Genomic DNA, 27,826 nt, shown 5'->3' with positions numbered 1-27,826 from the left:
AACCGAGTGCAGACAGCTAGAGAGGAAAGTTGTGTCAGAGTAAGAATAATTTTATTTGAAGCATATTGGTTTTACAAACAAATTGCCACCCTCATTTTACAATGAATTGACTGTTTAAGCTACTGAGATACAAACTGTTTACACTGAATTGCATAATATTCCCCATGTTTTTTGTTTGCAAATTAGTTTTCATACATGCATTATGTTAATTCTACTGTTTATAAAAATTATTTTTCATATCAAAGTAAAATGTGTTTCAATTATGTTTGTATGCTCAAAAGTGCAATTATTTATTCTTTCATAAATTGTCTTTTACCAAAACAAAACTTCTAAATAGTCATGACAATATTAAAGCACTTAGTAGTTTCTCTAAATTGCAATTATAATAACACTTTGTTTTTTAGCAGCACCATGTCTGTAATAAGTACATCCTAAATATCATGGTCCCATCCTAAATATTATGGACATTTTACAAGTTATTTATCCAATAGTAGCAGCCATCATATGGCTCCGATTACATTATGTTTTGAAGATTCACCAATAATTAGCATTGTATTTTTTTTTATTGTAAAACATAAAAATATAATATTTTATTATGTATTACAAGTAGTTGTGTAATTTGTCAGTGCTCTGGACATGAAGTTTGCATGTGCTCCCTGTATTCACAGGGGTTTCTTCCAGGTGCTCCAATCTCCTTTCATACTCCAAAGACATACAGGTCAGGTGGAATGCTACATTGGCCTTAGCGTGTTTGTTTACCCTACAATGGATGGACGCCCTGCCTTTGGCTTGTTCCTGCCTTGTGCCTGATGCAGGTTGGGTGGGGCTTCAGCTTTTCCACAACCTTCCATGGATAAGTGGATTTAGAAAATGGATGGTGTAATTTTAAACCATTAGTTTCTCTAACCCTGTTTTTAATGATTTGGATTAAACACAATTTGTACAATTCATAAACCAGTCCTAGATATGCATGCCACTGATCTAGATCTATCTTTCAATGTTATTTTCAGATGGTACCACCTTAAACGATTAAAATAGCAAAATGAAAATCTGGGTTCTATATTGTTCACATTATCTTACATCCTATAATACTCATGAGTGAGTGTGCTTATTTTTTCATGCCAATGCACCGTTTCAAAACAGTACAAATCAAACATTTCCACATTAGGCACTGGATTTTAAATAATGTTTACTGTGATCTGTGTAAAGTAAGATTATATTAAATTTAGTTCTCACTAAAGACAAGCTATACATAATTTATTGGCTTCATCAGCAATACATCCATCTCAACAAATATGCTTAACAAATGTCAAAAATTCTTGAACAGTGTGATTTATGAGCACTTAGTGCAAAGTCCTCTGGCTCTGCTGCAAAGCCTTTGCTGCCATTGACCACCTTTCAATCCACTGTTGAACTGTAAGACCGTGTCTCCTTTCTTCTGGCAAGGCAAACTGAGCAGGCTGTTCCCACCTACAAAGAAATACAGTGAAGTGTGAGTTAAGTAGTTCAAAGAATTGTTCTTTATATAGTTACCTTGTAAATTATACAGAAATATTACAAATCCATGATTTAAAATGCTTACCTGTAAATAAAAAAAAATTTCAAAGGTTACTAGCTTAGAGAGTTTCCATGCCTCATATGTTTCATAAGCGTAATGCACGTTTATATAAATACTGGCTGTTCTAACCAACATTGCCTAGGACAGTAATAAAATGTGTTAAATAAATAAAAAACAGCTCTAATGCTTAGAACCTGTTCATTTTGGCAAAAAAAAATATTTTTATTAGTATTATTTAGCATCTAATGCGTCTGAGCTTATTAAAGCCCTTGCACAATTCTACCATGAAATTAAGTATGAAGTGAGTTTGCAGCAAAGAGCCATTCATACAACAATAACACTAATTATCTCAATAGTTCAGTTCAGTTATAATATTGAAATGCTATACAACATATACTGTACTGTAGAATGCATCACAGCCACAACACACAACTCGATTGCTGAGAGACAAACAAGAAGAGCTATTGGCCAAGCCTTTCTAAAAATACAACTAATCGATACCAGTTTTGCATTTTTCCCCCATTTATTTATCAGAGAAAAAAATAAAATATCATCACCAATAGTTCTCTTGATAACTTTTATGTTCTATTCAGCATAGCAAAAAAAAAAAAAAAATCCTATAAAAAGTCAAGTTAATTACGGCAGTTGCAATTTAGACATGAAAATCATGAAGATTCTGGTACTGACATACAATATCCTCAAGAAAAAAATGATGCAGTCTCACCAAAAAGACATTACACTACAATGAACCATCCTCACAAACCAGTATGCCTCATGTGAGGGTGTGAGGGAGAAACAGGTCATTTCTGCATTACTATCAATGGATTAGGCTCTGGTAATAATAACATGCTCACAAAACAATAAAACACACACACTAAAAATGAAGATCTGTCAACATATTTTGTAACAAAAATTTTGTAAATATTTTATTAAGTTATACTAAGAGACAAACTTCTTATTTATTCTGCAAAAGAGTGCCATCTGGTAATTGGTTCCTATAGAGATACAAATAACCAGAATGATTTAGGTCTAAAATTGCTAACCGGCACTGTGACTGTAAAAATAATCATTTTACAGTAGCAGTCAATAAAACAAAAGTAAAGCAAAACTGTGCAACATTTAGAGATTTTTTCCCCAATTTCATTCCATAGGATTTCAACGGGTCTCATTAACAATTAATAACTAAAGGTGAGACTCTGTGATTATAAATTATGCTTTATAGAGGAACTTTACTTTTTATGTCATGCAAATTAACAATACTTCTTGTGGCCTCTATCCAATTTGCAAATGACTATTTTGCATCTACTGATTGGATTTTTGAGTTTTAAAAAAATAAATTACTGAAAAAAACACCTAAATTCACTTAAATAAATGGACAGTAATATTTACAGTGTACTGAATGTTGACATCCTTTTCCAAGAAAAAAAACCAAAAAAACAGTGCCAATTATCATGGTGTCTAAATATCCCTTTTTCTGTCTTCTTTCAGACTCTTTGGAGGTAGGGACAAATGTTATAATTCTGCTGCATCAACTTCCAGGTCACTCACCCATAAACATTTATTTAAATTAGTTCAGGTGGGAATTGAAGTTTCTTGGGGATAAAGACAGACACATTTACACTAACTGTATTAGTACATATCTTAGTGTAAAGAAAATCAGATGGACTTAAGACAAATCTCAGATAAACAGTAAACGACGCATAAAAAACATTTTACACAGAAACAGAAAATATTACATAGGTTTATACATTTTGCAGTGACTGGGTTTCTGAACAACGCCTGGAAAACTACATACAAGTGTGAGAAGTCTCAACGCTATCTAAATTTACCTTTTGCAATGCAATCCTTAAAATCAATAATATATACTGCATATATAAGAATGTTAATGAATTGTAAATATATGAAACATGTATCAAGTTGTGTATTTAAAAGCCAACGCCTCGGAGATCTTTAAAACTCAATACTTTCAAAATACTGGATAGAGAGAAAAAGACAAGTTACTTGAAACAACAGGACCATTTTCAAGATTTGCCTATAGGAATTCTGCATTGTTAGTTTAGCATAATCAGAAAGTAACTATGGTTAAAATTTCAATTAGTGAAACAATATGACAGGGAAAAATATGCACAAGGGAAGGTTCAGATGCTGCTTATATATATATACAGAGTAAGATAAAAAAAAAAAAAATCAATAAATTCCTATTAATAACAGAACAAAAGCTGACTGAAACATAGCTTGGTATAATGGTTTATAACATAAATATACAGTAGGTTCTGCGGAGTGTTATGATGGGCTCATGTAAAAAAAACTGCAAACGTATCCTTTAACATAAACACCAAACACATTTATTGTAAATCAAATAAAAGGACTATAAACACTGCAATTGGACTAACCAATGAACAATTGCTTTCTTCACTTCTGCTCCATATTCTATACACTGGGAGCTCTGCTGCGAGAGACGCTGGACAGTTGGGAGGAGTGTTGTGACCAGCTCCTGGTCTTCTGCTTTCACTTGATCAAGAAGTGCTATATACAGGTGAAGAACAAAAAGTAAAAAATAAGACATTTTTGGCAATTAGGTAATTCAAACATGTTTGGTTAAACTGGCAACTAACAGCCAATTTTTGCAGGTTGTGGTGATAGAGAGAACATTTTAGTCCGATATTATAATGCAGATGAAGTTTCTGATATAACAGGTGCCTATGGTGACCAACAATAGTCAATAATATAAAAATATCCATATAAAATCTCACATTACTTGTGTTGCCTTATACACTTGTTCAGTAATTCAGTCAAATGCTGTCAATATTCCATTTTTTACTAAACAAAATTGTTAAACTTTCTATAAAATGCTCTCATGAGCTAAAATGAGACATGCTCAAGCGTGCCCAAGCATGTAAACTGAAGACCCACTTCCCATCTTATTCATTGGCCGTGATGAGTCAAGCCCAATATCCACTTATTCATTGGCTAATACTGTGCTTCACAGTATCAAAGGTATAAGGTTCACCGAGAGATGTATACAACTAAAGATTAAAAACAAACTAAAAAGTGAGTAAACATTATCAGGAAGTAAATATGGCTTGTACTTGTGCATACTAAAATGCTTCAACAAGCATGTCAATTTACCTTTGCACTTTCACAGACTGCCACTAAATAATCCCACGGCACTCAGCTGTGGATATGAATATAATTTTAATTATGCAGGGCGGGTCTACAATTCCAATGCCCATTTGCATCTGAGGGGAATCTCATTTTAATTTTCTGGATGGGGTTTACTTAAAAATATTTAACCATAAACCACACAGTGTAAATATAAAAAATATATATATATTTTTGGTTGGAGTAGTCTTTTAATGTGCCATTGTTAAAACTGGAAAAAAAAATCTCTAGGTTGCTCTTATACATCATTGCTGATAAAAGTGTCAGTAAAATATATAATAAAGTGTACTGGATGATTACAGTCCCATGTACAAAGTTCAGTGAAATTCTTCCATGCATGTGCTAATCGACCTATTACACGATAGACTAATGCACTTCCCTCTAAATATCCAGTGAACATGTTAAGCTCAGAAATGCTTACCTTGCAGATCACTAGCAGGTAGTTTTCCTTCCAACTGTTTAATTTTCTGCAAACATTTCTTTTTCATGTTAAGAAAGTACAACAGCTCCTGATGCTCCCTCTTCAAAGCTACGGCACTGAATATCAGCTTTTCTGGAGCCTGGTAACAGAAGTATAGGAGATATTTCTTGTAATAAATGACACATTAAGGTCAGGCATGTTTTAATGGGCATTGCTCAAAAAATACAATACTATACATGGCCAATGAAAGATATTTTGCAATAAAGAAGTGATCTGTGGAAGTAAGAACAGTTTTCAAATTGTATCGCATTAATAACATCTTATAATAAAGAGTAATACCTATCATATTTTATATACTGTAGTATTTGCGTAGTTGGAGTGTGTCACTGCGAGGATGAAAGACTAATGCAAAAACCATCCACATCTAAGGAACTGGTTTTGTACCAGCCACCCTAACCTCAGTGAGATACATTTTCTTGATTATCATTACCATATACAATCTAGCCAGGCTATATCTGTACATGGCAAAAGTGCTTACATAAGTCAACAACATAATTTTTCTCATTCATTTGTTAAGCCTGCTTACACTTAATTTGGTCTTGTTGCATCAGGCACAAGGCAAGACCCAGTCCTGAACAGGGTACCAATCACCGTAGGAAAAAGCCATACACAAAAAAGGCCAGTTAACATTTGCCAATCAATTGAACTGCAAGTATAATAGGTACTGGAGGAAAATAAAGTAACCATAGAAAACCAGCACAAACACGGTGAAGTTGAACAAACTTTTACACATGGAAATAAAAATTTAAAACATAAAATAAACAAAACCCAAACATACATGATCTAAATAAAAGAAGATAAATGAAAAAAATCATTTCATGTACAAACATGATGCTATCTAATTCTCTAGCACGAGGTATGGCTTAGCATATGCTTAGCAATGAGAGCATTATAATATTTCACATATCAATTTATTTACCATATAATGAGCAAAGTGTAAACTCTGGCATAAACTGTCAAAAACAGACTTTTCATAAGGTGATGGCATATCTATCCGGTAAATGGAAAACTTATGTGCTGGAACCAGTTGTACCCTTAAAAAAAAAAAAAATAAATAATTTATTTATTGCGTTTAAAATATTTACAGTCTTAGAATAAACAATATGTTATCCACAAATTAATATAAAAATTAAATGTATGAATTCACTATGTATACATTATTCATATATGATATAAAATATTGCATGCAAATATTTAAATTGATGTTTATTATCCAACCTTGCCATGTTCATTGTAATCCATTCTAAATACACTGAAAACTCAACATCAAATACAATAGTTAAATCTTACTCTTCAACTTACTCTTCAAGGCATCTCCTGGAAAGTGTTGTTAATGCAATACCACTAAACTGCCGAAGTTCACGGCTTACTGAGTTTTGATGTTCTCCAGCGACTGCAGTAAACTCCGGGTGGTGTCTCTGCAATTTTTCCTGAACAAACAACTCTATCTAAGGAAATAGAAAAGATACAATTTAACCAAAACATTGTATACTAAAAAATACAATGGTATAGACACCAAGTTATTCAGAAGGAATAATATGGGGGGGGGAAAAATAAATAAAAAGATTACAGGGAGTACAGCAGTTTTACTTTTGAGAGCACATTATATGTTTTTATCTTTGCTAACCATTAAAAAAATGACTGAGGTGAGTTTCTTATTTATTATAAAGGGTACAAAGTGAAAATCATTTAACTCTACATTTGATCTTCTGTCAAAAAACCGAATTACTCTATCAAATGCTATTTTTATTTCACCGATTGATTTTTTTACATTCAACTGGCTTGGCCATATTGAAATTCCAATTAACAAGTCACAAGGATTACAAGGATTCAGCATTTATAGATAAAGATACAGTTGCTAGACATTTTATTCATGATAACAAATTAGCATATCTTTACCATTCAATAAACTGTTGCAGATATGAAAAGGTTACCTACTTGGCCAAATTTGTTATAAACTTTGCTTCCAGTCAACAATGCCTGTTTGCTTAAATAGTGGTGAACATCCTGTAAGTTGCTATGAGAAAACTTTTTTTTCTCCGCAGCATACTTGATAACGTTTGGTACGCATACATATGAATGACACTAGCAATTTTGAAAGTGTCTGTTTACTTCATTTTATTAGGATTATGTCCCCAGTGCTTCTAAGCATACTGCACATCTACTATGATTTTACCCTAATATCTGACCATATAATCACATCACCTCACTTTATCATATACAGTTAAGAATAGAGAATATGTATAAATGTTACTGTCATTGTAAAGAGAGATAATTCTTTTAACCAGCCTTTCTAATACAGGTGCCGGTCATAAAATTAGAATATCATGACAAAGTTGATTTATTTCAGTAATTCCATTCAAAAAGTGAAACTTGTATTTTAGATTCATTCATTACACACAGACTGATGTATTTCAAATGTTTATTTCTTTTAATTTTGATGATTATAACTGACAACTAATGAAAGTCTCAAATTCAGTATCTCTGAAAATCAGAATATAAATTAAGATCAATGCAAAAAAAGGATTTTTAGAAATGTTGGCCAACTGAAAAGGTATGAACATGAAAAGTATGAGCAGGTACAGCACTCAATATTTAGTTGGGGCTCCTTTGGCCTGGATTACTGCAGCAATGCGGCGTGGCATGAAGTCGATCAGTCTGTGGCACTGCTGAGGTGTTATGAGAGCCCATGTTGCTCTGATAGTGGCCTTCAACTCTTCTGAATTGTTGGATCTGGTGTATTGCATCTTCCTCTTCACAAAACCCCATAGATTTTCTATGGGGTTAAGGTCAGGCGAGTTTGCTGGCCAATCAAGAACAGGGATACCATGGTCCTTAAACCAGGTACTGGTAGTTTTGGCACTTTGTGCAGGTGCCAGGTCCTGTTGGAAAATGAAATCTGCATCTCCATGAAGTTCATCAGCAGCAGGAAGTGCTCTAAAACTTCCTGGTAGATGGCTGCGTTGACCTTTGACCTCAGAAAACACAATGGACCAACACCAGCAGATGACATGCACCCCAAACCATCACCGACTACACTGGACCTCAAGCAACATGGATTCTGTGCCTCTCCTCTCTTCCTCCAGACTCTGGGACTTTGACTTCCAAAGGAAATGCAAAATTTACGTTCATCAGAGAACAGAACTTTGGACCACACAGCAGCAGTCCAGGCGAGATGCTTCTGTCTCTTGTTCAAGAGTGGCTTGACACAAGGAATGCGACTGCTGAAACCCATGTCTTGCATACGTCTGTGCGTGGTGGTTCTTGAAGCATTGACTCCAGCTGCAGTGCACTATTTGTGAATCTCCCCCACAGTTTTGAATGGGTTTTGTTTCGCAATCCTCTCCAGGGTGCGGTTATCCCTATTGCTTGTACATTTTTTTCTACCACATCTTGTCCTTCCCTTCGCCTCTCTATTAATGTGCTTAGACACAGACCTCTGTGAACAGCCAGCCTCTTTAACAATGACCTTTTGTGTCTTGCCCTCCTTGTGCAAGGTGTCAATGGTCGTCTTTTGGACAACTGTCAAGTCAGCAGTCTTCCCCATGATTGTGTAGCCTACAGAACTAGACTGAGAGACCATTTAAAGGCTTTTGAGTTAATTAGCTGATTAGAGTGTGGCACCAGGTGTCTTCAATATTGAACTTTTTCACAATGTTCTAATTTTCCAAGATACTGAATTTGGGACTTTCATTAGTTTTCTGTTATAATCATCAAAATTAAAAGAAATAAACATTTGAAATACATCAGTCTATGTGTAATGAATGAATCTAATATACAAGTTTCACTTTTTGAATGGAATTACTGAAATAAATCAACTTTGACATGATATTCCTGCGGTGGGTTGGCACCCTGCCCAGGATTGGTTCCTGCCTTATGCCCTGTGTTGGCTGAGATTAGCTCCAGCAGACCCCCCGTGACCCTGTGTTCGGATTCAGCGGGTGAGAAATTGGATGGATGGATGGATGGATATTCTAATTTTATGATCGGCACCTGTATATGTTTATATTAGTAAAAAACATAAAATGACCTGTTCAATTTCATCCTATCAACTTTTGCATGGTTTTGCCAAATAACATACCAAATGAATGGAGTTATCTAGTAAAGGCACACAACATTCATAAATCGGGGTTAGTAATTTATATTAACTACCTGAAAAAACAATTACATTAATTTAAGCAGTTGAAAAATGATTTTTGCTTTAAAAAAAAAAAAAAAAAAAAACATTTAAACATTATGAGTAACTGTTTTTGGATATGCTATAGTGTCAATCAAAAAAAAAAAATACACACACACACATATATATATATATATATATATATATATATATATATATATATATATATATATATATATATATATATATATATATATATATATATATATATATATACACACACACACACAGAGGGTGCAGACCTTTAAATATCTGGGAGTGCAGCTGGATGACAAATTGGACTGGACTGCCAATACTGATGCTCTATGTAAGAAAGGTCAGAGCCCACTATACTTTCTGAGAAGGTTGGCATCCTTCAATATCTGCAGTAAGATGCTGCAGATGTTCAACCAGATGGTTGTGGCGAGTGCCCTCTTCTACGCGGTGGTGTGCTGGGGTGGCAGCATAAAGATGAAAGACGCCTCACGCCTGGACAAACTTGTTAAGAAGGCAGGCTCCATTGTAGGATTAAAGTTGGACAGTTTAACATCTGTGGCACATATATACATACATACATACATACATACATACACTCACCTAAAGGATTATTAGGAACACCATACTAATACGGTGTTTGACCCCATTTCGCCTTCAGAACTGCCTTAATTCTACGTGGCATTGATTCAACAAGGTGCTGAAAGCATTCTTTCGAAATGTTGGCCCATATTGATAGGATAGCATCTTGCAGTTGATGGAGATTTGTGGGATGCACATCCAGGGCACGAAGCTCCCGTTCCACCACAACCCAAAGATGCTCTATTGGGTTGAGATCTGGTGACTGTGGGGGCCATTTTAGTACAGTGAACTCATTGTCATGTTCAAGAAACCAATTTGAAATGATTCGAGCTTTGTGACATGGTGCATTATGTTTTTCACTTTTCACACCATTCTTTGTAAACCCTAGAAATGGTTGTGCGTGAAAATACCAGTAACTGAGCAGATTGTGAAATACTCAGACCGGCCCGTCTGGCACCAACAACCATGCCACGCTCAAAATTGCTTAAATCACCTTTCTTTCCCATTCTGACATTCAGTTTGGAGTTCAGGAGATTGTCTTGACCAGGACCACACCCCTAAATGCATTGAAGCAACTGCCATGTGATTGGTTGATTAGATAATTGCATTAATGAGAAATTGAACAGGCGTTCCTAATAATCCTTTAGGTGATTACACACACACACTATATATATTATATATATATATATATATATAAACTTTCAAATAATGTTTTGTAGTTGCCTAAGTTGACTATGTATATACAGTAGATATGCATATATGATGTATCAGTTTTTTAAAACTATGCAAAGGAAAAGAAAAATACAAAAAACAAAAATACTTACCTCTGCTTGCACTTTCAGTAGCTCTGATTTGGCTGAGGAGTTCCCTTTTATTAAGCCCCGAATCTGTTCTTGCTTCTTATCCTTTTAAATAGACAAGATCTATTATTTACATTACATAAAACTGACTTCTCTACCAAGTGCCAATAAATATACCAGATATTTGTAATGACAATTGATTTGCAGTAAATAAAAATAATGACTGACCCATCTTTGTTATATAGATCAAACACGCTAACAAAAAAACTTTATATTTAGATTAAAATTAGTGTTTTTTTGAAAGACCTTGTCATTCAAGGTATTCAGTGCACTACATCTCATTGTGTGTATCAAAGTAGGTTTTCTTATGGTTGAACAATACAATTACCTTCTACATTTCAGAGATTTTTACATTAAATGAAAATGCAAAAACTAAACTGATATGCAAGTGTGTGTAGGTTTCTATGATCTCAGAAATCATAAAACCAAACTTCAGTTAAAATATAGGAGCCATCTTCGACTGTGTGTCTAACCATCTTCTGTATATATAGTCTTCATTTGGATCTTGATCTTTGTTTGTCCGCAAATGAATTAGAAGAAGCACCAGATGGCAGTAGAGAGACAGCTAAAACATAGGCATTGCATTAAGAATCTCCTCCAGGCTTATACTACTGAAGACTGTAGTACTCCAGTCACACCTCAAAACACAGACATTCAAACTAAATAAATTGTTGTGCTTTAAATTAACTAAAGAGATCTTAATTTAGATCTTGATTTTTGTCTGTGAATTCCATGTATGCATAGACCACCTTCCAGTTTAGTACTTTGTTGTTACTCACGGATGTCAACAATGTGCCGGAATAACGAAAGGGGTGGTGAACAGTGTTACGCTGGTTAGCTCCTGAGGCCTGGGTACAGAATGAGATTGCAGAAGATAAAAGGTACGTGCCTACGTAACATATGAATGAAAGAAAGACAGTGGATAAAATGAATGACAACGTAACAGCACGTTCCGGAAATTATTGTTACGTTCTAGCCGGCGAATGCTGCGCGTCTCACAGTTGTACCATGGCTTGCTCACATGTCAGTGAAGTGATCCCTATTTATGCTTTAAAGAGCCTGGATACCTATGTGTCCCCCTTTTATAACTGTTGCTCCATGTATATTGCCTTACTCTTTGGAATGCCAGAAACCAACCTGCGAGATTGGAGAAAGGTTGAGAAGACATCGTGAGAGTAAACGATAGCGTCGTGAAAAAGAGACGGACTGTGAACGGACAGAAGCAGAAATGCTCCTACACCACCACATAATTACTATTCGGACAGTGATTCTGAGTAGGCCGTTCCTATTGAATCAATGTCCAAGGGTTTTCTTTTGTAATTTTATTTCCCTTATAAAAAATCATAATGCTGTGCGACGAAGGGCCCAGTTCACGACTGGCAGCCGCGTTTAAACACGCGCAACGTAGCTGGGCGCACATGGCTAGTATATTGATAATGTGTTAAATCAAAACACAAAAAAGCAAATTAGTTTATATTACAACAAGGTCACTCTGGTATAATGTCATAACTTTTCATCGTTAAAAACTTTGTAGTTAATGTCAGAACATTTATGAAAACTTACAAAACATTAGATAAGATTCTTTTTTGTTTGTGAAGTCCACATCCCACATGCTGCCTCACTGAAGTGCAATCAGCTACACCTTTTTCGCAACCTATTTTTTCCTTTCTGTTTTAGTACATAAAACACAAAACACCAGACAGACAAATTTATCTTTGATTTGCAAGGCTCAAAACACGCATGTTCCTTACTCATTGCCACTATATTCTATGAATTGTACTTTCAGATGAGCAATCAGTGGTTGTGAGAGTTCTCCTGCATACACAGTATGCCCCACCGTGGAACAAAAAAAAAAAAAAACCTGGTTTGATTTTACCATACTACTTGGTCTCAGTTGTTAGGTATGTAACATTTGGCAACTGAGCAGAATATCGACTGCCTAAGATTATGTAAATTAATGCAGTCATTGGAAAAATAATTTAATGCAACAGCCATGTTGGGGTTACTTGGAATGATAGTCTTATAACTTTAAAATTCCAATGAATTTTTCATTTGTTGAGTGTCAGATATGACAACAGAATCAAGAAAGACTTAACATTATTCCTCATTCATATCGAAGCTTGTTTTTTCTTTTTAGGCATTCGTTATAGTAAAACAGTTTAAATAGGTTATTTCAATAAACACATACTGTAAATGTGAAATGGTCAGGTTTTTTAAACAACTTTAGATGAATTTTACAGTAAAACAATAGTAGGAAAAGTATACATTAACTCAGTAGAGCAACTTTTGGAAAAATACATCTGCTTATTAATACAAAAAACTTGATATTCCAAACAGTCTATCCTGCTGTTAAAGCTCAAAAGCTCAGTGTGGGTTTTTGTATATTTTTATATACACAGAATGTAAATAAAGTCAAGCGGCCAAATTCATAGTTTAACCAAAAAGTTGAAGTGGCAAAACACGATTGCTGTGCCAGATTTAATTAAAAAAAAATTCAACTGTTACTGAGATACTGGAAGGCATAAAGTTGTAACTTTAAAGACAATATACTGTATTTACAAAAGAAAAATCTGAAATTTGGCACTGCATAAAAACATTCAGATATCAAATGTTCATAAGTGCTTGATGAAGAAATGCAAGTTAACTTGTTTTATATTTAACCTAAAATCATATTAATTGGTACAACTCACCAGTCATATACAGTACGAGCCACCAAGTGTAAAAAAATAATTAATCATGACTTTTTTCTACCTACTCTCTTAAAATCTAGCTATGTATGTAAATACAGAGGTCTGTTATAGGGTGTTCAGCAGAAATTTGGAAGACAATGGCAAGTTGCCATGGAAAACGTTTGAAAAGCACCACTATTGAGTAAAAGGAGAATGCTGAAATAAACAAAACTTTCGAACAAGCAATAGCGCTGTACTGAAAACCATTAATAATGATGAAGGTAAGAGGAGAACGTCCAGGGTAATTCATGCTAACAGAAAAGTCACAAATACTCAAATAATGAGTCAATATAATAATGGTAAACTAAAGGGCACTGAACTAAGATTAGCGACCGTAGTTGAGCCTTACCACCAGCTGCCTGAAGCTCATTATATTTTGCCACTTATTCTGTAGCTTTAATAGGGCCTCTTCTTTATCCTTGGCTGTTTCTATCAAGTCTTGGCACTGCTTTTGCAACCCGTCCCTCAGAGCCTTTGACATTTCCAACTGCAGCTCCAGATCAAAAGCAGACCTGTACAAGAATACACACTTAGTAAAATGAACATTGACATTCTATGAATTTTCAGACTCTAGTTAAAGACAAAAAACTAATCAACCGAAATGATTTCAAACGCATATAATATTTTAGAAATACATTTTTAGTTTTCAATAAATTTTAAACTGGTAAAATAAAAAATACTACCGAGACAAGTTGACCTTCTCAGAGTCCATTGATAACTGCTGAAATGCTTCTTGCTTCTTTGAATTCAGGATGGATAACAGTTCACGATTGTGGGCATGTTTTGCAGCCAGTTGCATATTTTTATCATGGACATTGTTCCAGCCTTCCTTTAAATAAAGACCATAGAGAATAGTAAAGTTTCATTCAGTTTAATTTTATACAAAATAATTTAGATAAAAGTATGACAAATCTCTTTTTTTGCATATACACTGTGGGATACAATTTTTTTCTTCTCATGGTAGTTTCTCTGAAAACAGTATACCAGAAACATTGCCTAGTGATTATTATTTCACTGGTTTTCAGGTAACATTTGGATACATTGTATGGCCTATGGACATAAACAAAAATGGTTAAATAAAAAGGGATAAAAAGCATACAGTAAAACTATTTACAAAGAAAGGGTAGCTTTTGAAAGTGTCTAATGGACACTAAATCAGTTTGACATATTTTAAATTTCCCAAACAAATCTGAATTCTGCTTTCATCACCCAGTCTAAATATTCTTCAGTTCTATGATTATGAAAGCAAACAATATGGTTACCACATAGTAAATGGTGGCTGTTGAAGGTTATAATGGGGAAACTGATCTACTCTCTTCTATGCTTACTGAATAAATACCTCGGCTCTTTACTGTATTAAAGTGTTCATATAATTTACAGCAGACCTAGACTACCCAAGACAGACATTAACTGGTTGCATTTAGTTCAGAATACAACAGCAAGAATCCAAACCAGAAAAAGAAAATCTGAGCACAACTCATAATATCATTGCTTCAAAAGCCCCTTATTTGGTCACAAATTGGAAAACTATCATAATTCACCTAAGAAATATTTTGGTATGCATTTAAGGAGAAAAATCATGAAAATGTTTTAAAGAGTATGTCCATTCCATCCTATTTTTCCCGTAATACTGTTTCTTGTCTAATCTTATCCGCTTTTACTCATCAACTAACCTGAAGAAGCAACTTTACAGAAGGAAGGAAATCATGTTTGTTTGAAACATCCTGGAGATGCTTGCTCTCAATGCGAAACCTAAAAAATTGCAAAAAAAGTTATTATTTTTCCATATTAAATTACTGGAAAGGGCAACACTGGCCAAAAAAAAAACTGCTTCTAGCCATTACTACCGTCTTCAAACAAACACATTCTTATGATATATGTATAAAGCATAAACTTACCATTTAAAACCAAGTAGCTGATCAACCACTATTGGAAATGCTTTTTCATTAAAGTCAATTATGCTTACATAAACATCAAAATATTTTCAGATTACACTAAAACTTTACAACCCATTGATGATGCTCAGAGGTAAGGAAAGTTGTCAAAATAAAAAAAAAGGATCTGTTGATTTAATGAAAGGTACCTGTGGGCTAAGACAATGACACTTGTGCTAAAGGTTGAAGAAAAGGCCTGAATGTGAAAGAAGTCTGGCAGATCTGTGGAGAATTAATTTGTGGCAGCGTCAAAGTGATTCTGGAAAATCTTTTAACAAATTTTGAAGATTAGACTGAATAGTTCTGAAGCTGCTCTTAAACTGTGTTGCTAATACATCAACCATAAACATTACTGGAAGCATGCTCACTGTCCTATTTGAACAATTATTTAGTGAAAACATTTCAGAGGTATATGAGATATGAAAATAAAAGTCCTAGATATTTTTGGAACTTCTTATTTAATTTACATATTGATATTGTATGGATTGCAGAGATAGTACCTCCGCATTTGTAGATGAGGACAACTAACAGCATACAGTGGTTTCTAATACCAGGGATGTCATACTTTACTGCCATCCTAACAAATGTTTAAGCTTGAATGTGGGAAAGAAATCTTTAACAAAATCTCAAACCTCTAGTTTCAAGCGATAGTAAAGGTTAAGTTTTGCTGGTGAACCAGTGACTTAATTGTTTGTTCTTATATATATATTTAATGTGCTGAATGTGATTTTTAAAAGAGAGCATCCCAAGACATCATGTGGTGGACAAAAGATATTAACAAGCTATATGAGCCCTTAAATTATTGTCATGTGAAATATGTTCAAAGTGAGTGCATGTCTTCAAGGGTATGCTTTTTCTTTCCTCATGTTTATAATTTTCATGGATGTGATAGTATGGTGTTATTAATACTTACATAATATTGTGTCAAGAGATTCAAGGAATATCTCATTACCATTTGCAGTTGACTCTGTTCAACAGATATTGCCTTACTAAAAGCTACATATGCCACCAAACAGCACCCAGTAGATAGCAAATTGCTTGAGATGAGTATAGGCACTTCCAAAGAAAGCTTATGTAATGGTTCCCTATGACAAAAGTCTTGCTCTCTGCAGGTTAAGGCTATCTAGCAGATATAAGGGGAAGAATTTATGTTCATGAATGAAGGCTGAAAATATAGCCCAGGGGGTTTGTAGTGAGTGGTGGTGAAGAAACCACCAAACTGCTGAACAAAACGCTCAACTTAATTGTCAATATATGTTTTCATTCCAATCAATGGTCAGGAGTTTTAGATGGTGACAGAAAGTGAGATTATATGGGCATGACATATCTAAATCAGAAGATGTGTGTTTCAGCTTGGAAGGTCAAATTAGTCACTATCCTGTTGCTCTAGATTAAAGGTATCACGTTGTGTTGTTTTGGAAACCTTGGGGTCCTGGAGAAACAAGAAGTAGACCTAGGGGGAGACACTCTCTCTCTGATAATTTTGGTGCTATTAAAAACTTTACAGGACTAAAAGAAGATGAATTTGTTCAGTTCAGCTTGCTATCACAATGAGATTTAGAAAATTAGATGATATTAGCAAAATAGCTCAAAAAACTACTGACAATTTTTAAATAAGACAAATGCACATCAACAGTAAATGTGTTCCTCTCCAATTTCAATTAAACCCACAACAAAGCCTGTAAATAAATGTTCAGTGGTTTTAGATATTGGTGAAGTGAGGGTGTTAGAGAAAGAGTTGGAGGGGGAGAGAGTTGCAGCATGACTGAATTGATTCTGATACTCAAAAATAAAAATACAATTTAAGAGATTATATTTACATAGACTTTTTCATTCACGTAAACCTTTGTTAGCTGTGATGTATTAAAAAATATATATAAAATTCATACCTGAGTTTTTCTATATCTCGGGAGACATCGATATCTGCAGTCTTCTGTTTCAGAAATTCCTGTCGTAACAATGCCAAATGCTCCAGTGCTGCCAGCAAATGACTGGGTGGGTGAGAGCGAATTAGGTCCTGTTAACATAAACACTGAAATATTCAGACTCATCATTCAGCTTTATTAATATTAAATCTTTAACGACTAGATGTTGCAATTTTTATTTTAAAATATTTCTTTCAAGTATATACAAGTACAGGCACAACAGGTTAAAAAAAATGGTTTGTAAAAGGAAACCGAGTCACAGTTTGTGCATTTGAAATCTGTTATGCGACGCAGACTTGGCTAAATACCATTCAGATGCTTGCAAGTCAATCAGACAGGTGCACAACTGAAAATACACAGGGTTCTATTATACATGAGGAACAATATTAACTCTTACCCATTTTAGAATATGATGCAATTACAATGAAAGCACTTATTAGTATGCTTTGAGAATGACTTTCAGTAAAAGTTGGATACATTTTTCACAAAAATTAGCATTTATTTAAAACTTTATGAATGGTGTTAGTATACGGGAAACTTCCAAATCAGCAGTTTTCTGTTTCAAAATTTCCTGTCATAACAATGCCAAATGCTCCAAATGACTGGATGGGTGACAGTGAATTAAGTCCTATTAACATAAACACAGACATATTCCAACCCATTGTTCAGCTTTTATTAAATCTTTAATAACTAGATGTTGCCTTTTTTTTACATTTATATTTCAAGTATACAAGTACGGGGTCAATAGTTTTAAAAACAATGATTTTTAAAAGGAAGAGGAGTTGATCAGATAATGCTTTTGAAGTTTATTATGCAAAGCAGACTTGGCTAAATACAATTCACACAGAGCTCAGTTATACATGAGGAACAATATTAACTCTTGTCCATTTCAGAATATGATTTAATTATAACCAAAGCATTATTAGCATGTTTTCAGAATGACTCAGAAAAGGTTGGTTGCATTTTGTGTAGAACTACATTAGCTTAATAATAGCTCTGTTTGAACATTAACTTAAAGCTTTATGAATGATGTTAGTGTACAGTAATTCTCTCCTTAATGTTCTACTCATTCATCTCAAGCTTAAATAGTAGGCTGCAAGAGAAAGATATCATGATGAGGAGTACTGGAAGGTGGTTGGATAGCTTCATTCTTCATCTTTACTTTAGTTGTGCGTGTATTCACTGCAAGAAAAATAAGAAACACACACGCACAATATGCCCCCTAAAACAAATGTTTGCAACTTAACCTGTATAATATATTAACCAACTGAATTTGTCATAATCATGAACAGTGTAATCTAAACTAATCTCCAATCATTTTCTGATAATTATAAAAAAATTAAACACAATGTTAAATAAACTGCTTATTTACAATATACATACCTCGACAGCACTAAGCCAATGTTGAAATGCTGCATTGCGCTCTTGGTGACTCAGGCTGTGCAGGAAAACAAACAGAATTCACTGGGGGAAAACATATATTTTGGTAGCTTGTATATTAAAAAAATATATAGTTCCACCTTTTTGTGCAGTTTATATTTTATTTGAAACCCAATACAAGACCTAGTGTAAAGGGCTCTAGTAATACAGCAAACTTTATATTATGGATTAATGTAGCTTCATAAGCACTATGATTAAAACTGTGATCACTCTATTATATGTAAAGATAATCTAATTATTTAGTGCATTCCAATGTAATATAGTTAGGCAAATTTTTTGTTCATAAACTGGCTTTTGCATCTTGTCATACATTGGGCATAATATTTATAGTACTGAAAAAAATTATATGGAATTGGATAATGCTAACCTACACCAAGATTGCTGAAGACTAGAGAAATCTATTTTTCATATCTGTTTTAATATTAAGTTTTCAATACAAACAACAAACTTGCAACGATATGCTAAACCATTCAAATAATTAGTAGAGAATATCAAAAGTAACAGATTATCTCATCTATCCATTTTGTAGCCTATCCAGTATCCAGTGCACAGCTGGGGTACTCCGTGTCATTCCCAGCAAAAATGAGCACAATGAAGGAACTAGACAGCTTAGTATGCTTATCTTGGAGATGTCAGAGTAAAACCCTCACAGACACAAAAAAGAACGTGCAATCTCTACACAGGCAGCGTCTGGGCCTGTATTTAATATCAACAACTGCTGTACAGATTGTTACTGTTACAAATATAAATATACCAAGAACTATTTTTCCTTGCCATTTGTGTAGCAACATTTAAAGCAGGCATATGATTTAGATACAATAAAACTTTGTACCACTTAATGTACATATTTTAATATGGATGCCACCTCCCTAAATACTTGTCAAAAGTGTTGTTTTATTTTTTCCAACTGAACATTCAATATCTAACTCCAATAACCAAAAAAAGGCATGCAACTTGCAAATGCAATGATTATGAGTACTTATTAGCAGTTAATACCATACTAAACATTTGTTTTATTATTGTTTAGGTTCATTACTTCTGCATCTCTTACTAGACATATCAAAGCACTTTGTTCATATCTTTTCAAGTCCAAAGCAAATAATTTATAGAGTAGTTTATCTACTGCATAACATGAGAAAGTCTTAGTCAAAAATGCCATCGTAAAGAGACATTTAAACCTGAAGGTAGTCTTTTAGCAAATCTATTGGAATTAATTGATAAAAGTTTAGGTCAAACAGTTTACCGTTTGCACGAAGGAGCCACTCCCAACTCGCTTTCCAGCAGTGTATGAAAGAAATTAAATCTCTCCTGACAGATTTCCTTTACTTCACGCTAAAACAAAAACAAAAAGAAAAAGAATATTCTGATTTCATAAAAGATTGAGGGGATTGTGGCTGGGTTGAAGGGTGCAAAATTATCATTGACATTAGGTAAGTTATAGTGTTTAAGTTATTAGAGAAAGAGCAATAAGATGGTTATTTGATAAATATAAGCTTTATCCTAATCTTTTATTTATTAGAAATTTCAAACCCTTATGCATTTAAAGTTATTCAAAACACAATAGTAATTCGTATTCAATACATTTTTTTCTTAAGATAAAGATTTTAAATTTCAGCATAAAAGTTACATTTTATCTAGAGAACTTACCAGAACCTGGGGCTCTAACCCTACAGATGGAATGCTCAAATTTTCTTCAGTGTGATTCTTTCCAAAAACAAGTACTACTTCAGCCTTCCTGAGATACAAGAAACGAAAAATAAAATTTAAAACCCTGTAACTTAGATCTACCTCACATGTCTAATTTAATTAACATTAACTTATAAAGAATTACCTTGGCATGGCAATACTAGAAACAATGATTACAATGTCCGATTTAGAATGCATGCAAAATGAAGTTGCTGCTCAGAGTAAACATTAACCTAATGTTATTAACTGTTGTGAAGCACAATTACTGAGAAAACAAACACCTGAAAACTAATAAAATATTAATGTCAAAAAATCCATTCAAGAGAGAACATCACAATCCATCTTACCGAGCAAGTTCTTCCAAAACTTGGCTATGATTATTTATTTTGTTAATGTAAGTGCTTAGCTTCTGTCGATTCTCGATGCACTGTTCTGCAAATGATCTCAGCAGAATACTTCTCTTTCTGGATTCAGTAATTTGCCTCCACATGTCTTCAACAGATTTCTCTGTAGATGATTTAGTGATGTAAAAAACATTTTTTTTCCATAAAAAGTGTAAAACAAAGTAATTTTTTAAAACTGTAAATTTTCAATCTGACCATATTTTAAACTTAACTGACAAAAGGAAGATGTAATATTTTCCTAATTCGCTTACCTGTGCCGAGAACCTCATTTTGTGCCAAAGCAATCTGAGAATCAAGTTGCTCTAATTCATCCCTCAGTTCCTGAACCTCTCTTTGCATTGCTTTTCTTCGATCAGCCTGATTATAACATTCTCCTTTCTTTACCTAAACGTACATATGAAATGTTACTGACTTACTCTTTAAAATGTGCAAAATAAACAAAGTGAGACTAACATTCAGATTTTTAATATCTCATAGGAAAGAATCATTGCAAAGAACAAGAATTATCAAAGCAGTTATGCATTTAAATTTGGGTATCTCAACCCAAATTAAATAGATGAAACATTATGGGCTTTGAAGATTCAGCACATAGTTAAATATTTGCTTTTGTAGCTAAGATGCCATAAGGTTCACATTTCAAACACCACCAGATATTAACTGTGCAAATGTATGGTAGTTTTCTTTTAAGTATTTTATACTTTACTATGTCCAGTATGATCAAATATTTGCCTTTTCAAATTAAATTTTACATACAACAAAGCATAAAACTAATCAGGATTTATTTTCCACTTTAGGAAAAACAGACTAGGAGAATTTAAATAACAAAGATCTCTCCACCTTTACCCATAAATAAATGTGGTAATAAATGCAAGTGTCCAGGCCAGATTTTTCCTCAAAACCCTTCACTCTCATTGCCAAGTCTTACCTCAAGTTTTTCCAACTCCCTGTACCTTTAGGAGAGTGTTAAGGTAATAATAAATAAATAAATAAATATCAAATACCAGGACAGGATGAACAAAAGGAGTAGACAATTAAACATTCAATAATTTAAATATATCTATTGGACTAAATCCTTAAGGAATACCAAAATAAAACAATATTTCCATAAACAAAATAGATGCTTAGCAACATCTAAACTATTTTATGAATGAGTATAATCATAATATTGTAAATTAAATAATGTCCAGAAAGCTTTCTTTCAGGTCATTTTAAATTCAATAAATTCAACACGTTTCATTATTGTTTTAAATGGAAAAAAAGAAATGTACGATTAGTTTTTCCTCAAACATATACACATCCTCTTTTGCTATTTTCTTTTCAGAGTAAATATGAGCGGAGTTTTTAAGAGAGAAAAAAATGAAAGAAAGAAAAACGTTACATAATGCTTATTTTAAAAAAAAAAAAAAAAACACACACACTTTACACTAATGGAAATACTCCATAGACCAAATAAAACTGTATCTAAAAACATTTTGACTAGAAAGTATGATGCACCTTAGCCTGATCTCAGCTACAATAAAAACATTTGTATACAAAATGAAAAGGTACAAAGAGCACCAGAAGCGAGCCTGCAACGCATCACATGAAAGCAGCATGCAAGCCGTTTACAATATTTACAAAACAAACACTACAGAAAAGGCTAGTCAGTCCGATTCTGCTCTTACAGGTCAATGCTGCTTAGCTTATTTATCTTGAGCAATTAGTACATGCAGTTTTAGGGTGAAAACAAAATTCAGCTGAAAACAGCACAAAAACAAGACCATGAAGTATATTTGCTAGAAAAGGTTCAAGCTCACAGAAATCGTGACATGCCTTAAAACAGATTTAACAATGCTGTTCATGTTATTTTAATTAATTTAACTACCCACTGTTACATTTTATTAGTTAGTAAGACAAAATCCATGTGTCTATCTTTCTTAACAGGGATAAACCTTTACAAATGGTAAAAGAAATAAATAGAATTTAAACATCGTACACACAGCATCAAAGATCCCCTAGAAAGGATACCATTGTAAATTCCCACGTATGGTTTTTACATTTCTGTAATAAAGGAAAAAAAAATTACTTCAGCATGAAGTTGATCATTACAATGAATTTATACTAGAAGTGCAAATGCATACAACTTAAAGGAACTGGATTTCAATGGCTGAGACAGTTTTTCTTTTACCATCAAGCTATCGACATCTACAACTTAGGAGGTACAAATTGTGGTGCTAAAAGATGGGAATTTTAAATTCATCTATACAAAAGGCAAAACAGATTTTCTTTCAAAGCTTTTAATCTTCACATTTTTCAGTTCATTTCAGAAAGCGAGAAGCTAAAAATTGCTCAAGAACTATATTTTATTAAACCTAAAACTTAGATAATGCCCAATGACAGAATTACGAAAAATACATTGTATATGTGCTTGCAAAGCTTACTTTTGATGGTAAACATGCCGAGTAACATACTTCCAGATGTCCACACCTTGGCCAAGACAAAGCCTAATACATAAAAATGAATAAATTACACATAACAAAGGTTAGAATACAATTAATCTTTATGACACTTTAGTCAAATCAGTATATTTTGTATGTTGGTACATACTGCACACTACTTTCACCGTTTATCTACAGCTAGAGTCAAACCTATTAAGTGAACGACAATGGTTAATTCACATAAGTTAGTGTTTAATTTAAATACAAAATTTCACATACAGTAGCTAGAGATAATTGAAGATTATGTTTTACCCACTACAAGCTAAGATGTTAATGGAAGATCCTTAATGCTCTGATATTTTCCTCTATTTAGACATTAGCATGATCTCAGATTGTGACAGACAGCTAGGTAAACACTATTACAAACTTAAAAAGGCATCCAGTTTGTTAACCGCATTAATGTATGTCAAAAGCAGATGCTAGTGAATAATTATTATTAATTATAAAAATAACAACATATAGAAACTTTAAGAAATGTAACCAAGCCACTTATGCTTTAAATGAAACATCGTAGACAAGGATTTTCTTCTTCGTTTTGTGTGCATTACAAACTTTTTCCTTTATTTTTTTTGTGAACTGCTCACTTTGAATTTCATTAAAACTTTTAAAATGAAGTCACTTTGACCGTAAAATTTTTTGTACATAAGTCATACCAATTGCACGAGCTTTTCAAGTAGCAGTATTTTGATCTACAAGTATTTTGGAAAACCTCAGCAAATGAAGTTACACCCAACATAAACTGTCATTTTCCACAAAAAAAAAAAAAAAAGCTCCACTCATATCCCTATTAATTATTGTTTTAATTTGATAGGTTAGAACAAGTTGCATCTCATTAACACTGCTTTTTTTCTAATATTATTTCTTTAATTTAACACAATATATAAAAGAACAATAGTTTGCACTGGAAACAGCTCAGTCACTTTCTGTTAACTGAGTAAAAAGGTAATGTGAAACAATACAGTTAAATAACCTTTCTCCACTATCTTTGTTAAGATCAAAGTAGGAAAGGAGATCCAAGTCTGATATGTTGCTGCAGGATCCCTCAGTCAAAAAAGCATAGGTCATATTGACAAAGTTTAACTGACCAGAATAAAGAGCCACATTAACTTGGTTTGTACTATAAAAATAAATTAAGGTTTGATATTCAACGTTTACCTTTTAGTACACACAGATCAATTAAGTTAATAAAATGTATCACATTCCTAGAACCTGAATGTTACATGACTCCAGAAATATAACCTCTTTGGAGTCGGAATTTTCAATGCATTGCTACAATAAAAAGAGTATGGTTAAAGTATTTTTATAAAATAATGATAGGCAAAAAAGTAATAAAGTGGTACCAACTTTCTAAAAAAACTGTCAGAAGGCATCTTGCGAGCAGGTAGCTGGAACTCCTCAGTAACCCAGCGCTTTAGTTCCTGTGGTAAACTCTTCACATCCATCCTAAAAAAAGAACAAAGCCTTCAACGGCAAAGAATTTATGAGTAGGAACATACTGAAGAATCTTAAAATGTGTATGAAGGCTACTAAGTGCTTAGCTTTTTAAAAATCTAACAAAATTTACCTTTATAATGATAGCAGTAGTAGGGTGTTGTACCGTGTTAGCCATTATGAATGTAGAGAAGCGCCAAGCAAAATGATACCTTTTATTGGATAACTAAAAAGATAACAATATGCTATAATTATTGTAATCTTGTTAGTTAGCTAATAAAAGGTGTCATTTTTGCTTGGCTTTTCCCTTTATAATGATACAAATTATACTCCCACAAACAAACATACATTTGAACATTTGTATTATTTTGCTTACACGACACTAAAATAATAAAAGAAAATGTTAAATTTAAGCACCATTCATGTTCTTTTTGGCATGAGATTTCTCAGAAGGCATAATATGACTTATGGACTGAGCTCTATAAATACAGCAATTAGCATAACATTGAATGTGCTTCAATTGAACAATTTTAACTCAGCCTGGTGACAGTTTATTTTTTTAGTAATCAGAAACAATCCAAATTTAACCAAGCCAAAACTCGATATCAGACTTTCATTTGCAGTGTACATAATCCTTACAAATGAAATTAACTAGTTTCAAAATAATTAATTTAGGCAAGCTTTAAATTCTTTATAAAACTATAGAAAAGCATCTTTTACAACAAGGAACAAACAATTTTACAAAGTCACAATAACACCTGAAGTCCATAACTATAGTATTACTTAATTATTTCCCAAACATCAAACACAGAGTACATGTCATTTTGATATCATCTATAAATATTACACTTAATGTGTTTGAATTTTACTAGCAATATACTTTCTCAATTTAAAGAATAGAAAAACAAATCAGTATTGCAATGTAAATTACGCTTTTTCATCTTAATGAAACACATCTGTACGTCTTGTTTACTAACTGTACTTTAATCATTTGTGTATTATTTGAAACCTTACAGTTATAAGAACTGTCTCCAATTTAACAGGCATTATGAAAAGTTTCACAATGTTATATAAGAATCATGGCACAAAATGCTGCCATTTAAATGCTAAAATACTTAAATACTAATGAAGCATCCTTTACACTGATGTGACATAATGCATCACTTCCAGATTTAAAATGACATGGTCACAATTAAATTCACCAAGAAAGACAAATGCCCCTCATTCTTGCCCTACTGACGTCACACCAACAGTACACTTGTCGAAAGATGACTGAAAAAAAAAAAAATGCTGGACAATATTAGCTCACTGTGCTTTCTGTCCTAGCACAGACCTTAATGATTTTAAACATTTACTTTTAGTTTCTTGCCCTGCCCCGGGTTTGTGTCCGGCCTTGCGCCCTGTGTTGGCTGGGATTGGCTCCAGCAGACCCCCGTGACCCTGTAGTTAGGATATAGCGGGTTGGATAATGGATGGACGGACTTTTAGTTTCTGATTCAGTGTTTAGCTCCAACCATTATTTCATTTTATTTAGCAGCCTATTACTTCTTTCAATCATTAGAGCTTAAAACATCAATTTCTGTATGTTTTAACTCTTAACCAAAAATCACACAGGGATGTATTATTCTTCTTAAAAGTTATTTTAATATTTTTCTGAATGTACGCGTAGGACAACGAGTTTGCAAATACCCATTTACTGAATCCGCTTAATATAGTTTTAGAATCTCGGAGTGTCTATCCCCGAGCCTGTCCTGGTAGCGTCAGACTTTAGTCAAAAACTCACCCTGAACAACACTACGGTCCATAGTTGCCTTCTCACTCAACCAGACTAATCAGAAGGAACTTAATAATTTTCAAGACAAGACTATGGCAAATAAAATGAAAATCAAAATTTTACCAGTAAAGTGTTAATCAACAACTGTTAAGTTATGAGATCTCCTTAAAGATATAATTATCACGTAGCTGCACTTGTTTTGGTATGATAAAACACACACTTTGGCGATTTGTCCACAGGGAAAGCACAACCTGCAAAGTAATTAAAACTAAACAATTGTCTAAATGTCTCAAAATAAACAACGTGTTAAAAGAAAAACTTGCAACCGCTGTCTTCTTTACTAGCCACCATTCTAATTAATTTAAACAACCTTCACAAATAAATACATGGCCGTTTAAGTAGAGGTGTTACTAGTTGAAGCAAGGGATTATATTTTTTCCCTAAAATTACTGTTAAATGTTTCATTTCGATTTACTTCTAATAAAATCACTGATGTGATATAGGTGGAGGGGTTCAGCACCACCAAAACTCTGATTTAATGCCCAAAGCACTAAAAAGGCTGAAAGACTGTGGTGATCCTCTGAGATGATTCAAGTAAAGCATTAAATAATATTTTTCATCGATTTAGTGCTTTTCCCATGCCGATATCTATTTTAAAACTTAACCTGTATTGTATGCACAGTTGATAGAACACAGCAATCCTCTGACAAGATAGATGCACATGAAAAAACAGTTGGTAGTACACCAAGACTACCTCGGGTTTAATACATTTGAATATACGGTGTAGCGGCTTACCTACCGCTTACAGAACAAATCACACTCGTGTCTTATTTACAGACGTGACAATAGACTGCAGCTGCACCTCTACACCGAAGTAACAGGACTTCTTAATAGTTGCAAGCTTACAAAAAACTAAATTCATCTTATACCGTTTATGTAGAAAAATATTTAGATGCATCCAACTAAACAAAACACGTTTCGAATATATTTCTTCATTAAATGTACAATTATGCATTATAATCGAACATTTTATTGCCGTAAAAAAGGAAATTTTCTTGTTACCTTTAAAAAGAAAACAAGCATAAAGTCCGGAAAGCTGACTTTGTTTTCTTCTAAACTTTCCTCATCTTCCCGCCGTCAGATCCGGAAGCTGAAGTGTTGTATTCTGGGTAATGTAGTTAAAAGTGTGTGCTGCTGGTGATTGGTTGTACAAAAAAATGACTGAAAATTAAT

The 27,826-nt window shown here is 33.4% G+C and overlaps 1 protein-coding gene across 2 annotated transcripts; it reads right to left on the bottom strand.

Moving 5' to 3' along the window:
* Positions 1–29: 29 nt before the first annotated feature.
* On the bottom strand, positions 30–27,742 carry haus5 (HAUS augmin-like complex, subunit 5). Of its 2 annotated transcripts, none has more exons than XM_039773638.1 (20): positions 27,656–27,742; positions 24,733–24,831; positions 23,332–23,394; positions 22,919–22,951; positions 21,837–21,861; positions 21,163–21,295; positions 20,855–21,014; positions 20,469–20,556; positions 20,065–20,153; positions 18,765–18,819; positions 17,346–17,473; positions 15,196–15,274; positions 14,206–14,351; positions 13,872–14,034; positions 10,758–10,838; positions 6,504–6,649; positions 6,121–6,235; positions 5,142–5,280; positions 3,952–4,084; positions 30–1,470 (listed from the first exon to the last, which is right to left on the bottom strand). In XM_039773638.1, exons 2-20 carry the CDS (start codon positions 24,828–24,830, stop codon positions 1,344–1,346), a joined length of 2,001 nt encoding a protein of 666 aa, XP_039629572.1. In that variant the 5' UTR covers position 24,831; positions 27,656–27,742; the 3' UTR covers positions 30–1,343. The 2 variants fall into 2 exon arrangements, with proteins under 2 accessions (XP_039629572.1, XP_039629571.1); XM_039773637.1 differs by having other exon boundaries at positions 24,733–24,849; positions 27,656–27,739.
* Between the last annotated feature and the right edge of the window lie 84 nt (positions 27,743–27,826).

The sequence above is a fragment of the Polypterus senegalus genome, chromosome 12 (genome assembly GCF_016835505.1).
Source record: "Polypterus senegalus isolate Bchr_013 chromosome 12, ASM1683550v1, whole genome shotgun sequence".
Taxonomy (NCBI): Eukaryota; Metazoa; Chordata; class Cladistia; order Polypteriformes; family Polypteridae; genus Polypterus; species Polypterus senegalus.
The sequence above is the reverse complement of the archived record's forward strand: the minus strand, read 5'-3'. Positions and strand labels throughout refer to the sequence as shown.